Source organism: Sciurus vulgaris, assembly GCF_902686455.1.
Source record: "Sciurus vulgaris genome assembly, chromosome: 9".
Classification (NCBI taxonomy): domain Eukaryota; kingdom Metazoa; phylum Chordata; class Mammalia; order Rodentia; family Sciuridae; genus Sciurus; species Sciurus vulgaris.
Window position 1 is genome coordinate 77,029,275 of NC_136469.1, and position 17,199 is coordinate 77,046,473.

The following is a 17,199-nucleotide window of genomic DNA, read 5'->3' on the forward strand; positions in this document are numbered from 1 at the left end:
CTCCCCTGCTTTATTGCGTGTTAGCATCTGCAGAGAGAGAACATTCGGCCTTTGGGTTTTGGGGAATTGGTTTATTTCACTTAGCCTGATAATCTCCAGTTCCATCCATCTACTGGCAATGCCATAAAAAAGTGAAAATTTTTTTAAATACTAAAAATACAGATATTTTTCACCTTACAGTGAGAGGGCTAGCACACAAGACACAAGGGATAAAGTAGGCAACACCTTACCAATATGTAAATGTGTATAAAAGGTACATGGGTATCCTGTATAATGTTCTTTATTATTACAACTTTTCTGTATGCTTGAAAATATTTCCAATTTTTTTAAAAGGGAAAAAATACTTTAGAAAAATCATTGAGTGAAACGATAGACATGTTAATTAGCTTGATTTAAATATTCCAAAATATATACATGCCAAACATCATTCAGTACCCCATAAAAGTATATAGTTTCTGTCAACTAAAATAAGTTAATTAAAAAATAAAAATAAATCATTAAGGGAAAATCTTTAATGTTCCTTGGATACATAGTTTATTTATTTAGCCACTTATGACTTCTGCAGGTCAGTAATACAGTTCCCTTCCACTTCTGCCTTGCACAACCTTCAATTAAATACCATTGGTTTTATATTTCTATCACTCAACCCCATAGGCAATTTGCAGTTGCTTAGCTTAAACTCCACAACCCACCCCACCCCATCCCACCCCACCACAGTACTGGGGACTGACCCCTGGGGATGCTCCACCACTCAACTATATACATCCCCAGCCCTTTTTGTTTTTTTATTTTGAAACAGCGTCTCACTAAGATGCTGAAGTTGGCTCGAACTGTCAATCCTCCTGCCTTTGTCTCTCAAGCTGCTGGGATCACAGGTGTGTGTCCTGCTGCAGTTATGAGGCTTTTTTAAACCTTGGTTATTAATGTAATTGCAGTAATTTATGATCAAAGAGTATGGATGATGCCAACAAAATTTCTGAGGTCCTGAGTCACCAATGCATTATTCTCAACTTTGTTGACCAGGAAACAGAAGAAATAGTCTCAGATACACAAAATCATGATTAAGCAGTGCTATTTTGATATGTCTCCCAGAAATCACATATTGGAAACTTAATTGCCAATATGACAGTATTGAGAGGTGAGGACTGAGTGGAAGAGTCTAGATCACAAAATAGATTAGTGTCATAATAAAAAGGGTTCCCAGGAGCAGTCTGTTACATCTTGGCCCTTCTACTTTCTGCCATATGATGACACCGATGAAATATAACCCATCTGCTCTCTCTGAAGCCCAACCCACCAGCAAGAGAATGTGAACAGATCCCCCAGGACCTTGGTCCAAACATCCTGTTTCACACTCCACCTTGGGACATAGTTAACCACCATGCACAAAAGGACATCTTCCACTATTATTTAGAATTCATCTGACACATAAAAGAGATGCAGGAACTCTTGGCAAATTTGTAAGGGCAATAGAAAACGACTATTTGAAAAAGTGCCAGAATGTGGTTTCTGAGGTCTGGTTTTACTGTGGGTTTTGTGGTTTGTTACTAGGATTGTTCTTTTCTCTTTTTCTTTCTTTTCTTTTGAGGCTGTGGACAACATCTGAGAAAGAAAATGTGATATAAATATTTACGTTTCTTGCTAGAGTCTCATTAAAGAGGCAGATTTTTTTTTTTTTAAATTGCACATACATCCCTGAAGGAAGAAAGAATTAGTTGGCAGGCTAGGGGATTTGTACAACTCAAAGAAGGAAGACTTTAATGTTGCAAAGCATTATTAAACATTGGCAAGGATTTCAGAAGCAATATGGAATCAATTTTGTCAAGTCCTACCAAGTTCATGTCTACATTTCAGTAAGTTAATTATTTACTACTTTAAATATTAATGGCTATTCTCTTTCTTTCTTTCCTTCTTTTTTCTTTCTTTCTTCTGGGGATTAAACCCTGGGTGCTTTACCACTGAGCTACATCCCCAGCCCTTCTTATTTTTTATTTTGAGACAGGGTCTCACTAAGTTGTCCTCAAACTTGTGATCCTCCTGCCACCACCTCCTCAAATCACTGGGATTACAGACCAGCACCACCATGCCCAGTCTACTTTCTTTTTCTTGCACTATCTTTTCCTCATGTAAATCTATAATGCTTTGTACGACTACAATAATATAACCCAAATTTCTAATATGATACTAACTTTCAAATTTGTCAAAAAAGATAAAAAATTTGAGCAAACCATAAAATACACAACTACCCAAATTATCAATGGATTGTTCTTACCATAGCGTAACATCCATCCGTTGTCAAGATCAAAACATCTATTGGAGAGGTGTGGTTGGCAACACAAATCCCTCCCTTCTGGGGTCTATACTGCCTGCAATCACAAACAATGGTAAGTACTAACCCTCAGAAAACAGCCACTGTTTTGCAGAAAACATGGACTCATTTTTTTAAAGTATACTTGGAGGTACATGAAACTATCTGAAAAGATTATTTATAGGGAATGTTAGGCAGTGGAGTAAGGTACCTATGATTATAAGGATAAATTTTCTAACTTTTGCTTATTTAATTGAAAGTATTTTCATATGATTTTGATCTTCCTAAGTATCAGTTTTACTGGCTTCATGGTGATTCACAGAGTTAATTTACCACGACTTCCTCCCTCTTTTCCCACTAGAGCAGAGGTCAGCAAACTGTTTTTGTTGAGGGCCAGAGAGTAAATACTTCAGGTTGAGCAGGCCAGACAATCCCTGTCACAATTACTCAACTCCACTGTTGTGGCACAAAGGCCACACCAGATAAAATAAATGAGCATGGCTGTGTTCCAGTAAAACTTTATTTACAAAGACAGAGGGTCAGATGTGGCCTACAGGCCCATAGTTTAGTTTGCCTGTCTCTGCCCTAGAGTTAAATGAGAGTTGACACCAATAAAGCTAATTAGTTTTGCTTGGGCCTATTCAGAGAAGAGGGAACCAAATACATAATGACTTTAGCATATTTTCCTTAAAATTAGAAGCTTTTTTTTTTTTTTTTTTTTTTTTGGTGGTGCTAGGGATTGAACCCAGGGCCTTGTGCATAGAAAGTAAGCACTCTACCAACTGAGCCAACTGAGTTATATTCCCAGCCAAAAAGCACTACTATAAGTTATGATCACCTCTCTGTCATTAAAGCAACTTTTCTGTGGAAGATGCCTCCTCTGATCACACTTCTGTCAGAGTATCTTCTTTTACTTCTTACCTTAAAACTCACATAGACCAATAGTAAAATCACATAATTTAAAAATTTTAAGGGGCCTTTATGTTGTTAACACATGGTAAAATCAAATGATTTTCAAAATGTTTCCCTTCTACAAATGAGAAAGAAAGACCCCATCAGCGAAAAAGAGACATTTGTTCTAAACTTTTAAGAATGATTTTTTTAATTAAATAAAATAAAATTGAATTCACAGAAACATAATTTAAAAGCAATTAGAATGATTTCCATTTAGCTAACAGCTTTCCTTAGCTACCTTTCTACTCTTTGATTGGGATGAGGGAAGGAGAATATAATATTTTCTTTTAAAGATCTGTTATGGAATTTTAGAAGTGGGAAGACTAAAACCAAAAAGGGGTCCCCTGGATTTCACCACACCATAAGCCTGTGAATTTCATTTTTTAAATCAGGCAGAACTGGCTCAAAACTGGAAACTTCTTATATAATTCTACACAACCAGTTCCAGAGCTCCCATTTCTTCCACTGTAAAATGGGATAACACTGCCCATCCCATAGGGATGACCCATGAGAAACACGGGGCCTGGTTCGCGCTTCCTAACTGCCCAGTTACGAAGTGCCTGTCAGGATATGTTCATTATCATAATCCTTCTGCAAACAGACTCCCTTTTTTTAAACTGTTTTTGGGCACGGTTCTATCTGTGGTACTCATGAGGCTGAACACCCTAGAAGTCCTCAGACCCACCTGCGGCCCCCCACCCACCTTCAATGCTCTTGTCACCCAAAGCTGGATTTGCCTCTGCAAGGGCAGGCACCAGGCCAGCAGACACTCACTTGTTATGATAATGAATGGTGCCAGAGAGGGATCGCACGCAGATCCGGCAGCAAGTCAGATGTACCAGTTCACTCAGCCAGTTTTTGAGTCTGAAGTAAAAAGAAACCATTTTATTGCGCCATAATGGACACTCCTAAGAAACAATACAATAAAACCTTTAATGTGCCCGTTCACATCAGCATCCTGGGTTCTATTCCTTTGAACAAACACAGTTCAATTCTTACAATCTCATTGATACATTTGGTATTAGATGGCAAACGTTTACCAAGAGAATGAACAAAAACTCCAGTGGAAAGTAGCTCCCTCTCTATTGGTGGCTTCTTCCCTTAGAATAAATTCCTGACCAAGATATGTTGAAGTTTCTCTGGTCTCAGCTTTCTGAGACTGCCAATATATGACTCTTTTCACTGGGTTCCTTAGTCCATTTTATATATTATCTCCATTTCTCCTTTGAAGAAACTTCTTTCAATTTATATGGAAGCACAATGGGAAATCAAATAATGACTGTGAAGATGAAGTAAGTAGAACTCTAAAAAAAAGGTTGAGATGACAAATTCAACGTAATATGTAAGAACTAAGCAAATACTCTTTTTGTGGACACAGGAGAATTTATGACTGGATGGAAGAAAACATTTTACCTGCTGTCTGGCAACTGCCCAACCAGTGTGGTTCCTATAACCAGCAAACTGATCCCAAAAAAAGCCAGAGTAACCCTGAAAAAGAAAAGAAAAAGTAATGCAAAAATTTGTCAAATAGCAAGTAAATAACCTAAGGGGAAAAAAACTAAAGATTCATAAATAAATTGTAGAACATCCTCATTATAGAATATGATATATCTATTAAAGGATTTGGGTCGGGCACGATGGTGCATGCCAGTAATCCCAGTCATTTAGGAGGCTGAGGTAGGAGGATTGCAAGTTTGAGGTCAACCTCAGCAATTTAGTGAGACCTTACCTCAAAATAGAAAAATAAAAGGGATGGGTATATAGGTCAGTGGTGAAGTGCTCCTGGGCTCAGTCCCCAGTACAAAAAAAAAAAAAAAAAAAAAAAAAAAAAATTGGTAAAGCTAAAGATTATGACATGATTTTATTGAGTATTGTGTGATACATTCTGAGAGGAAAAAAGCAAAGTTTGAAATAACAGCGTGGCATATGATACCATTTTCAAAGTAAAAAGCGTTCATGTGTAACTAGTCTACATGTACATGGAGAAGGCCTGAAAATTTTTTAACAAAACTTAAGTTCAATCTATGTAATCATTAAAGGGCTAAGAGAGATATGAAGCCTTTCTTATAATAACACCAAAACATACCACAAGGGAGGAATCCTATAGTGCAAATCTAACTATTGTCCCTTTGCATGGTTCAAGATGACTTAGAAGTTAGAAAACAAGGTGACTGACAATACCTCTAATCTCCATGTAGACATGTAGACATTTTCTCATTTTTGAAAAGTGCTTTTTATATACATTCCAATCACTTTATAAAGGAAATAGTCATTTCTAGAAATACAAATAGAATTACTCAAAAAGGTTGAGATTTTAAATCCTTCTAAACAAATAGGATTTAGATAAAAAGGAAGAAACAATAGCTTAATCACATTTTATTAATAAGATTTCTTAAACGATTTTACTTTGTCAAATGAGAAAGAAGAAACTTCAGATAATCTCACTGCCCTCTCAAATCAAACCAGAGGTCTGTTTGTGTCTTCCAGTTTTCAAGAGAGCATTACCTTACCATGTTTTGCTGAATATGTGAGGTATCAATAACCTGACAAAAGGAAACCACCATTGCAGTCAGAAAGACCCTATGGGTCTAGGAGCTACAGTGGCTACCTGAGGTCCAGGGTCAGCAATAGCAACTCTCTCCAGGGTCAAGGTAGTTTGCTACCTATTTGTTTATCTAAACCTCCTGACCAGGTGTTGAGAGCACAAAATAGTTTATCTTAACCTATCTCAGATCTTACATTAGATGAAGATAAAATAACGGCTAACACTATATGCCAGGCATATTCTAAGTACACTTTACATTTAACACATTAACCATCCCAAAAACTCCGTGAGGCAATAAAATTATCAACATTTCTATTCAACAGATGAAGAAACTGAGGCATAGAAAGATTAAATTACTTACCTAAGGTCACAGAGCCAACAGACAGCAAAGCCAGAGTTTCAACCCAGGCAGAATTGGCTCCAGAATTCATGCTCCTAACAATTATGTTATCTGTCTCTCACTAGACTATCATTGTTATTATTATTTTTATTATTTAATAAATCAGTTTAGTATTATTTACCATAGAAAATTAAGGCAGTCATCTCACCTAGTTGGGGAAACACCCTATGAACATATCTGAGCATGTACCCATAGTATATTTAAGAATGACAATATATTCCACTGCACTGACATCATGCACATTATAAAATATCTGCAAATATGAAGAATGCAAAAAATTTTTTTACAAACTTTGAAAAATTTTATTTTCAGTCAGGGTCTCACCAAATTGCCCCAGCTAGCCTTCAACTTGAGATCATCCTGCTTCACCCCTTCTGGTCTCTGATACTACAGGTGCGTATCACATGCCCAGTTTAAATATATTTGTATTTTTTTAAACATAGTATTTTAAAATTACATATATTAATGTAGAAAACATTTTGCTTGGGCTGGGGAGATAGCTCAGCTGGTAGAGTGCTTACCTCGCAAGCTCAAGGCCCTGAGTTCAATCCCCAGTACCACCAAAAAAAAAAAAAAAAAAAAAATTTTGCTCTCAATCAAAATATTAATAATAAATAATATAATAAATATTATCAATTATATTTTGTGCAAGGGCAAATCTTTTTGAATATGCTTCCCTATAAATACTTTGTCAAGGTGTTAAATCTTCTGAAATCTTGGTTTAACATTGTTTGACATAACAATTTAAAGGTCAGAATTAGATGCCACATTTTCATGTTAGTCACTAACACAGTAATGAAATCATTGTTTGATTATGCAAGACTTTTCAAATGTTTTGTCATCTTGCCCTAATGAGAACCACTCATTTTTATATATGAAATCAGAAGGGCTTGAATTATAATGTTGTCTAGCAATTGGGTTCAAAACAATTGAAATTGAAATTTTTTCCCCTAGATTAACAAGTCAGAAAATTCCTTGTTAAAGTGAGCCAACATGAGAGTTCTTGTGGATAAGTTCAGATTAAGTTATCTTCAAGTAAGACAAGACATTAAATTTTCAGCAACAATCTATTTAAGAGCTTTATTGAGATACAGTTCACATACCATATAATTCACCTATTTAAGTGTACAATTCAACAATTTGGGGAATATTTGCAATTAATTTTAGCATAATCTGTTTTTTAAATGCTAGATTTGTAACACTTCTTCTACAAATCATTTACAATGAAGGCTATGTAGGTACTAAAAGTAGGTGTGAATTTTGCCATTTTCCTTTTGTTCTTGGATATTTACATTACTGGACTATCTAAAATCTGTGATTTATTTGCAAAAGTTTTTAAGTCAATCATCTCTTTTGTGAGCACTAGTTTAGTCAAAACTAGATAACAGAATCATAACAGCATGTGCTGGGTCTCCACAGCATAGTGAAAGTTAACCAATGACAAATGAGGCATCTTAAGTACTCTGTGTTTTAGAATTTCTCACCCTTCCCTCCAGTTACCTTGGAAACACTGCCTGATCCATGAACCAGAAGATGCAAGAACTAATTCATATATTAAATTTTACTGAACTTTTACTTCTTTAAGAAATAAAGTAGGAGTTCTAATTATAAAAGGTTAGAAGCTTCTAACAAATAAAAATTCTACTGCTTCTTTCCTGTATACCAATGAATTGTCATGTGCATCCTCAGAGCACATGAACCCCACATTGGGAGCACTAGCTTAAGGTTTAAGCAAAATTGTATATGATAAGTCAAGCGTGGTGGTGCACACTTATAATCCCAGTGACTAGGGAGGCTGAGGCAGGAGGATTGCAAGTTCGAGGCCAGCCTCAGCACTTTAGTGAGAACCTAGCAACTTAGAAACTCTGTCTCAAAAATTAAAAGGGCCAGGGATGTGACTAAGTGTTTCAGTGTAGCACTCTTATTTCAATTCCTAGTACCACCAAAATAAAGTGTTTGCAAAACCCTGAATTTCACTTTATCACAGCTGAAGTGATTCCCAAAAGACCACTATACTCCAGTGTTGGGACACTGGCAACAAGAGAAAAAGAAAACAGAAAGAGCTTCTTGGAAATCAGCACTTAAGCAATGCCTTCCGCTGCAATAAATCTGAATGAGGCAAAGGGATGGTAAAGAGGTTTCAACTCATATGTTAGCTGGCTAGCAGCAACTCCTGGAAAGCTCTGTTGAGAGGATGCCAAGGCCATGTCCCAGGACATGAAGCAAGACCATCGACAGCAAGGCTGCAGCTGGTACACATGCCCACCCTTGCCATCACCGTGCTAAGCAGATCTTGGCCATGGCTGCTTCATCCCACTGCCCAGTGTCTTCTACTCTTTTGTTCCACACTGTGCTTCTAGAAAGCAGGCTTGAGGTAGCCTCCTCATCAGGGAGAACTCAAGCCTAGAAGCAGAAGGGGACCCAGGTAGGGAAATTGCTAACAAGGGAAATGAACGATCATAATGGAATTGGATGGATGAACTCACTCTTCCAAATAGCTCTGTCCAAGTGACAACCATTCTGGAAACTCTTCTCTCCTATGAAGCTATGAAGTGCTACAGACCAGCAAAGAAAGGCAGTGGTTCTGGTGATGTTATATTTTGGTTGACACTCTAGTAAATGTTAAACTATAAGTCATCTCTCTTCTTTCTAACTTCCCACTTCCATTTTCTATCCATCCTCAAATTATCTATGACTGCAATAACAAACTGGATCCAGACTGTACACTAGATATTGATCTCTGAATACACACCTTCATCTGGAGGAAAAAAAATGTAAAAGGAGAATAGATGATACCCTTGTGCAGAGGCCACACTTGGTGGCATCTCCTAAGCGGGAAGAAGTAGAATCAGTAGGCGGCCATTGCATATGTGATTAAAAGAGAAAGTTGAACTGATTATACCAACAAATTATCAGGCGGGCGACTTACCTCAGGGGTAGTAGGACACAATAGCGTACTATGACGCCCAGCACCCACACCATAGTGAGTCGAGGACTGATGTACTGGAAATTTATGTTGGTTCTTGTGAGGAGATTCCATGACACTAGCTCCTCTGAGGAGAACCTCTGGGTCACTTCATCTTCTACAATGGCTTCCAATCCCTTCTTGGAGAAATAAAACACATCAGACAGCTCAAAGTCCCTTCCTCGAAGACCAGAGAGCCCTTTTTCCATGGGTGACTCATCTCTTTGGATAATACCTTAAAAGAAAGCATCAGAATATGAGAAAATGCCATAGGACAGAAGAACAACTAACCAAAGAGGCAATATTTACTGTATAGAATATGGAAAACAAGTTTAATGGGTGACATGAAGATTTCAGAAATAAGAGACAAGTGATTGCAATGGAAAGAGGTAAAATCAGTGTCTGCATGAAATGGTCCCAACCCAATGACTTCAATTAATTATGGAGGAATTTTTGGTCTCCATACCCTGTTACTTGATCTTCCTCTCTGCATACTATTAGCAAAAGAACTCACAGAGAGTCTTCTCAGATAAAGATCTGAACAGTATAAAAATAAAGACTTCTGTTCTCCCCTGACAAAAGCCATAAAGCCAAAAACCAAGTAAAATGGCAAAATATATACCACAAATGGCAAAGATAGATTTTTTAATATATAAAAATTATTTAATAAGAAAAACCCAGGTTCCTTCAGAACAGTAAGCAAAGTTCATGAACTGATTTCATAGAAGTAACATAAGTATCAAATAAATATATCAAAACTCTTGCAAAGACATTTGAATTAAACAGCAACTGACCCATTTACACTACCAAATCAGCAATATGTTTTGTTTCATGATGAAGTTCATTGACAAATGATAGAGGTACACATGTATTCCATATATGAATGTGGAACTATTCACAACTGATTTCAAAGTTGGTTTGTCATGAAAGGACTAAAAATAGTTTTGCTTGTGATCAGTACTTCCAATTCTAGGAATCCATCATAGGAAATGTAGGAAAGAGTGTTCTTTGTAGTACTCTTCATTATAATTGATCCAGAAAACGATAGCTAATGCATCCATTAATAAATCCTCTAATTGTAAGTGAAAAGAAATGGGATCTTAAGCCTTAGTTTAACTCTAAGAAACATATAAACATAGGATAAGCATCAAGGAAAAAAAAAAAACATTAAGTGGTTATCTTTGGACAATGAGATTAGGTTTTCTTCTCCACACTGATATTGTATTTTCCATAAAGAACACAAGTCAAAGATTTTTAAAGGAGCATAAATATTTTTGTAAATTAAAAAATGACTGCAACCATCCAGTTCTAACTACTCAATATGAATATAAGTGAGAAGGCCTTCAAAGAAGAAAGAGTTGCTATTTACACAATACCTAATGTGACTACCCATTTGTTCCTCTGGGGTATGTCACAGAGGAATTTACTTCCTACATTATGCTACAAAGAAAAATCTTTCCTTTTGAGGTGGAGATGAAGATATTAAATCCCTGAAAGGAGATCCCCTTTGATTTTCTCAGTTTCTAGTTTACAAGGAAATCAATGAAGAAAGCTGAGAGCCCTATATTATCAAGCCCCTGGAGAACTGATTCGTGCATCAACAGGAAGAATTGGATTTTTTTTTTTTTTTTTTTTTTTTTTTTTAATGAAATGGCAGCATGATGCACTGGAGGAAAAAGGAAGGATGACTTGGACCAGCTCCATCATGGGTGTCTTTTTTAAAATAAAGGAGTGGGGAATTTTTTAATTTACTTACAGGGTTGACATTTTGTGATTTCAGGTTTGGGGTTTTCTTGGAGGGAGAGGGGTTGTTGCCCAACGTGCAGAGTTAATATCTAATCACTTTAAGATTTAGAACAATAAATTCTTAAATGATTATTAAGCTATCTTTTTCAGGAGTCAATTCTAAGTGGGTTAACCTTTCTTCATCTTTAATTAATATTAGAGGATGGACTAAGATAATGTGCCTGCTGAATTACCCCCTTACTTTATGAGTACTGCAATACTGCTCAGAGCAGATTATTAAATCCAAATACTGACCAATACCTAGCAGTGCAAAAGTTTCATTATTTAGCAATATATCCATTTTTTTAAATATCTAGAGTGGGAGAGTTTTTCACTAAATCTGAATGAAATATACTAGGGACAGTGGACAGACTTCTAAACACATCCTTCTTTAGAAGAGTCAGAGATACGAATGCAACTTGAAGTTGCTTCATATTATTTAACTGAGCTAAGAGAGGACAGATCTGTAAACAGAAGCCAGTCCCCAGGCCCCACACACTTGATGTGTAATATTTTCTCTGCCCCCTGACCTAGTTTATTCTGTGTAACTCAAATAAATGTAACTCACTTTTATATTTTAGTTTAGCATTTTTTCAAAAATATGTAGAGGGCTGGGGATCTAGCTCAGGGGTGCACTTGCTCACCTGGGATTGAACCCTGGGCCATGAAACACACACACACACACACACACAAACAACTACAATGCATCTAATTGATAGAAGATCAATTTCCAGAATATATTAAGACATACAAAAAGTTAGTAGAAAAAAAAATTCAAGAACTCAGTTTAAATAAAAAAGACTAAGAATGTGTCAAACAATTCATATAAAAGTCTTAATGACTAAACATTTGAAAATATGTTCATCCTCATTATAATCAGAGAAATGCAAACTAAACCACAGTGAGATATATTTCATACCTACAAGGTTGATAAATTTTAAACCTGATAATACCAATTGCTGATGAAGATGTGGAATGACAGGAATGTAATTAGTACAAATGACAGGGGACAGACAGATGCAAATGGTGGGAACATGTCATTAAGGGAATAATTCTATAAAATGGGTCCACTATGCTAATCCCCACATGCTTTCTTTTACAAGAAAAAATTTACCTGCAGCCCTGCCTCGCTTAAGTGGAAAGGATATGTCAGATTCCTCAGCAAACTACCTGTTATTTGCAGAACTACAGGTCTGAAGTAATATTGATAAGAGGAACTCAAGTTACATTAAAGAGGAGACTTTGTGTCCCTTTTCATAGACCAGATCCCGAAACTCAGGGAGATAAGGATAATTCCTACTAACCATAAAATCTGTAGAAATTTATGCTTAAGAATTCAATTAAAACCTGTCAGCCTGGGTCAAGGTGGCCTACAATTGCCATGGCAGTGGGGACTTTAAAGTCTGATGTCATCCTGCTGTCAGTTAAAATTCAAAGGGTGGACCTGGGCAGGACTCTCTGGAAACTTCTCTGGGATCCCCAGTAAAACTGAAGTGCGGGAGAGGAATACTGTCCCTCTCCTCTTTGAGAGGTCCCACTCTCTCCCTTCAGAGTATTCCCTTTCCCTTTTCCTATCCCTTCAATAAACTCATGCCTGTTACTCTGAATGACACATCTGAATTTTTTTTCTTATTTGATCACAGGAATAGGCCCTGGGTGACAGGGGGACTTCACGATGCTTCAGTTTCCCAGAAGTCCCCAGCTCTATGACATTACCATACTGTAAAACAAATTAATGTTGTGTAGTAAATCCAAAAACATTCAGACCCTATGACTTAGAAATTCTACTCCTAGGTACACCTCATGGAAGATTGATTTTTTTGTTTTTTAGAACACTGAATATACAGAAATTTTGCAACTATAGGGCACTGCACCAAATTCACTAATTGCTTTCATTTTGCTGCATTTGCTCTATTGTTCTATGTCCTTATGTATAAAAAAAATAATTTTTTTTCTGAATCACTTAGAATAAATTACAGAAATCATCATGTTCTTTATCCCTAAATATTTCAGCATACATTTCTTCAGGACACAGAGATTCACTTGTTTAATCACAGTATAATTAATGCAATAAAAATTATCTAATCTACAATATTTTTTCTGGTCCAGGATTCAACCCAAAGTCATAACTTACATTTTACATGTCAAGTCTTTTAGACTCTTTAAATATAGGAATATAGGAAGGTTCCTTGTCTTTTTTTTTTTTTTTTTTTTTCTCTGTACTGGGGATTGAACCCAGGGGCACTTAACCACTGAGCCCTAGCCCCAGCCCTTTTTTTATATTTTATTTAGAGACAGGGTCTTGCTAAGTTGCTTAGGGCCTCATTAAGATGCAGAGGCTGGCTCTGAACTGGCTTTGAACTTGCGGTCCTCCTGCCTCAGCGGTGCACTAACATACTCAGTCCTTTATCTCTTGAGTACATGTGATGTAACCAAAAAATGGAAATAAAAAGTTACATGGGACTGACAATAGTTCCTAAGATAAAACATCTGTATTATAAGAGAACAGGTACCAGCTTAAGAGCTCTCTGAGGCTAGGCACCCAGTATCTGAAAACAAAGACTATTATTAAATTAGGTATCAAAAGGAGCACTACTAAAAACATAATGTTCCTTCCTTCCTGAGATAACATTCACCATTGAGGGTCACAATACTGATTAGCAAATTACCAAGAAATGTGTGTTAGTAGACCAAGTGCATGTATGTATGCATATACATATAAAAACATTTTTAACTATGCCAGATATACTATATTATTTTCATTATCATTAAGACAACACAGTTATTTTTAACAAATTAATCTTGATCTTTCAGAGCAACCCATATTTCCTTACTGATCAAACACTGATTCTAGGAAAAAAATTCCTACTATTTCACAAGTCAGTTTTAAAAAGTAAAGCCATAAACATTTGAACTTTGTCCTTACACCAAATGTTTTGGCCAAGTCAACATAGTCCATGCTTGGATGAAAAGAAAATTAAAACTTGCTTTCTGTCTAATTGCAAGAGATTAATTGCACAAGCTGCCCTATGCCCCTGTGACTTTAGCAAGTCACTTGTCCATAAATAATACCAGATATGAAAGGTCCATGGAAATGGAGGCAGAAGTTAAAACCATCTCAAGCATAATTAACTCTAAATTGGCTGAGTGAACTCTTGGAATAAGTGCCCACTTATAAATCACACTAGTTTTTCTAGATGTAAAGCAAGCTTTTAAAGCAAGCAATTAAGAAAAATCAGATTCATTACTACAGATCAAAAGAGGTCTGTAGCTTATATGCAGAAGACCCTTAACCTACCAAAGTTCCAAAAGTCAGAAGCTCATGGTTTGAAACACCCTCATGGAAACCTTGAACTGGTATATTTGAGCAAGAACCCTACTTGATCATAAGCCAGTCTCAAGCAAGCATATAGCATGAATTGACAATCTCTCCTATCACTATGAAAAAAATTTTGTTAAATTAATTCTAGTTTGGAACTGATAAAAATACCCCCTCCACTCCCACGCTGACTGGAAGTAGACGTTGGGAGAACATTTTAGGCTGTGCATAATGTTCTATTTCTAGATCTACACGAAAGATAAATAATATCACTTTAGAAAATGCACGATGTTATGCATTTATAATTTTAGACTCTTTCCTGTGTACATCATCTTTCCTGTGTTCTCCTCCCTGGTTATTAATCAGATAGGCAGGGAAGGGTGCACCTGTCCCAGTATCAACTATATTGGTAATGTGTCCTTTTCCTGGCATGAAGAGCTCCTCTGAGACCACTCTGATCCTTGGCAAGGAAGTAAGATCTAGATCCCAACCTTCCATCCCCAACTTCCTCCCTGATGCATAAATGTAGTTGACCTGATTTTAAAAGAGTCCAATATGAAAGTTATAACTGAGACAGGAATTTGGGGACACAGAAAAGGAAAGATGTATGAATTCTCAAAAGAGAAGTGTCTATGAGCTGTTGGCACGCAAGAAATGACCATGAACTTTGAAATGCAAAACAAGCATTCCTGAGCAACCCCGCCCACATCCTTAGACCACACCCCCAGCTGAGTGTCCTTGCCGCATACCTTTGCCTGCAAAACGAAGAGCTAGAAAAGTGGGTGTGAAATTGGCTTCACAGCTAGTCCGGCCACAGTCCCTTTATAAATACTAACTCCTCACACCAGGGATGTGGCTGTCACTTCCTCTGGAGATGGCCAACATTCTCTCCTAAGTGTACTTTATCCCAAAAGATATCTCTCCCTTGAGATAGTCTGCATCTGTGACAGTGGTCCACCTCACATTTTGCTGCTTTGCCAGTGAGGCTTATATTAAAATGGTCATGTTTTCTTTTCTTTTTCTCCTTCTCCCTTTCCCCAACCTGGACATGGGAAGTAGGATTACCTTTTATCTGACTTTGAGCACACGCCCACCATAGGAACCAAGCCATCAGAAGACTTAAAGAAATGGCTATCTCCCAAATTAACAAGTGAATCACAACAGCCACCCACCCCAACACCTGGAATGAATCACTTCTTTAAAAATCCTCTGTTCTCCCTGATCAGGAGAATCAGTCTCTGGGACAGAAGTCCCTATGTTTCTCCTCTACTAGCAAAGCAATAATACTTCTTTTTCCTTTATTCTCAAAACTACGTCCTTGTTATTGAATTGGCACTGGAGACAAGGACCCAGCTTTTGGTAACACATTCTCCCTTGAATGCATATCTGCTTTCCTAAATAAACCCATCTCTGACCAGCACATGTTGAAATTGTTTGCCATCACGTATGCCAAGGATCCCATTTTTCCCTCTCTGGGAAGACCTCTGGTGACATAATGACCAACTATACATTAAGGTTGGGGAGTAAGACGCACCAGTCCTGCTGTGAAAAAAGAAGAAAAATAGTCGATGTCAAAGGACAGACATGGCCAATGTTCAAGTAATGCTCAGATGCAATAAGATCGGAAAGATCTTTATGCCATTCTAACAACTCAGAACCAAGGATGGATCCCTGAAACGTACCACTGATCTCCGTCTCCTCCTTCTCCAATTCATTAATTGCTACAGACATTAATACATTAATGTAATGTTAATACACTGCACTAACAACACAGTCAACACAATTGCGCGGGTTTCCCTTGAGCTTTTTGTTACCTTTTTTCACAATTTAGTTAAACTGCAAGTCTAAGCTGTAGATATATTACGTCCAAACCATTTCCTGGGTCATTAATCAACTTATAATTTCCAGGACATATTAGGCAATTTGATTATGGTTTTCTCACACTGATTTCTTTTGAGTTTTTGATTATCATTGCTTTCCTTTCTAAGTACTTTCTTTAAAAATCTATTTTATTGCTATTACTTTAGGTAAGTGTAATATTAGAATATTTTTTAAAAGTTCCCTTTTTTTCTTTTGGTGGTACTACTGGGAATTAAACCCAGGGATGCTTTACCACTGAACCACATCCCCAGTCCTTTTTATTCTTTTTTATGTTTTATATATGCATTTTTTGATACAGGGTCTCACTAAGTTGTACAGGCTAGCCTTGAACTTGCAATTCTCCTGCCTCAGCTTCCTGAGACACTGGGTTTATAGGAGTACACCATCGTACCAGGCTAAATGTCCATTTTGGGGGATGTATCCTAAAGAATGTAAAATGCCATAATATTTAGAATTAGCTTTAAAACACTTCCACAATAGGATATACATTAAGATGAGAATATAGTTATTTATCATTGCTTATTCATTCTATAACTTTCTATATTGCATCTGTTATTGTTTAATTAAAAAAATATACTTCCACAAAGGAAACCCTGGGAGAAAAAATGAAGCAAATGTAGCTAATTCTTTTTTTTAATTTTTTTTTTCTTGTACCAGGGTTTGAACCCAGGAGTGCTCTACCACTGAGCCCCAGCCCCAGCCCTTTTTATTTTTTATTTAGAGACAGGGCCTTGCTAAGTTGCTAAGGCTGGCTTTGAACTTGTGATCCTCCTGTCTCAGTCTCCTGAGCCACTAGGATTACAGGTGTGGGCCACCACACCGGGAGCAAATTCTTGATAATTTTTATTTGAGTGATGGGTCCACATTGCTGCTGAGAGTATACAAACATTTTGGAATACCATTTTGCACTAATAACGTTAAGTTCACACTACAGCCCAGATATTCACAAGAGTATCTCTACAGTGCTCATAGAAGCTTTATTATTCCCAATGTCTAAAAAGTTAAAATAACCCAAATTCCAATCAACCTAATAATGCATAAA

The 17,199-nt window shown here is 36.8% G+C and overlaps 1 protein-coding gene across 4 annotated transcripts in view; it reads right to left on the reverse strand.

Annotated features, from left to right (window-relative positions):
• Positions 1 to 17,199, reverse strand: part of GPAT3 (glycerol-3-phosphate acyltransferase 3) — a 59,278-nt gene that overhangs the window by 12,307 nt on the left and 29,772 nt on the right. For all 4 annotated transcript variants that reach the window (XM_079153300.1, XM_079153297.1, XM_079153299.1 and 1 more), the window contains 4 exons: positions 9,137 to 9,407; positions 4,676 to 4,750; positions 4,037 to 4,126; positions 2,273 to 2,366 (listed from right to left, as the gene is read on the reverse strand). In XM_079153300.1, coding sequence (XP_079009426.1) covers positions 2,273 to 2,366; positions 4,037 to 4,126; positions 4,676 to 4,750; positions 9,137 to 9,407 — 530 coding nt within the window. The remainder of the gene's footprint in view (positions 1 to 2,272; positions 2,367 to 4,036; positions 4,127 to 4,675; positions 4,751 to 9,136; positions 9,408 to 17,199) is intronic.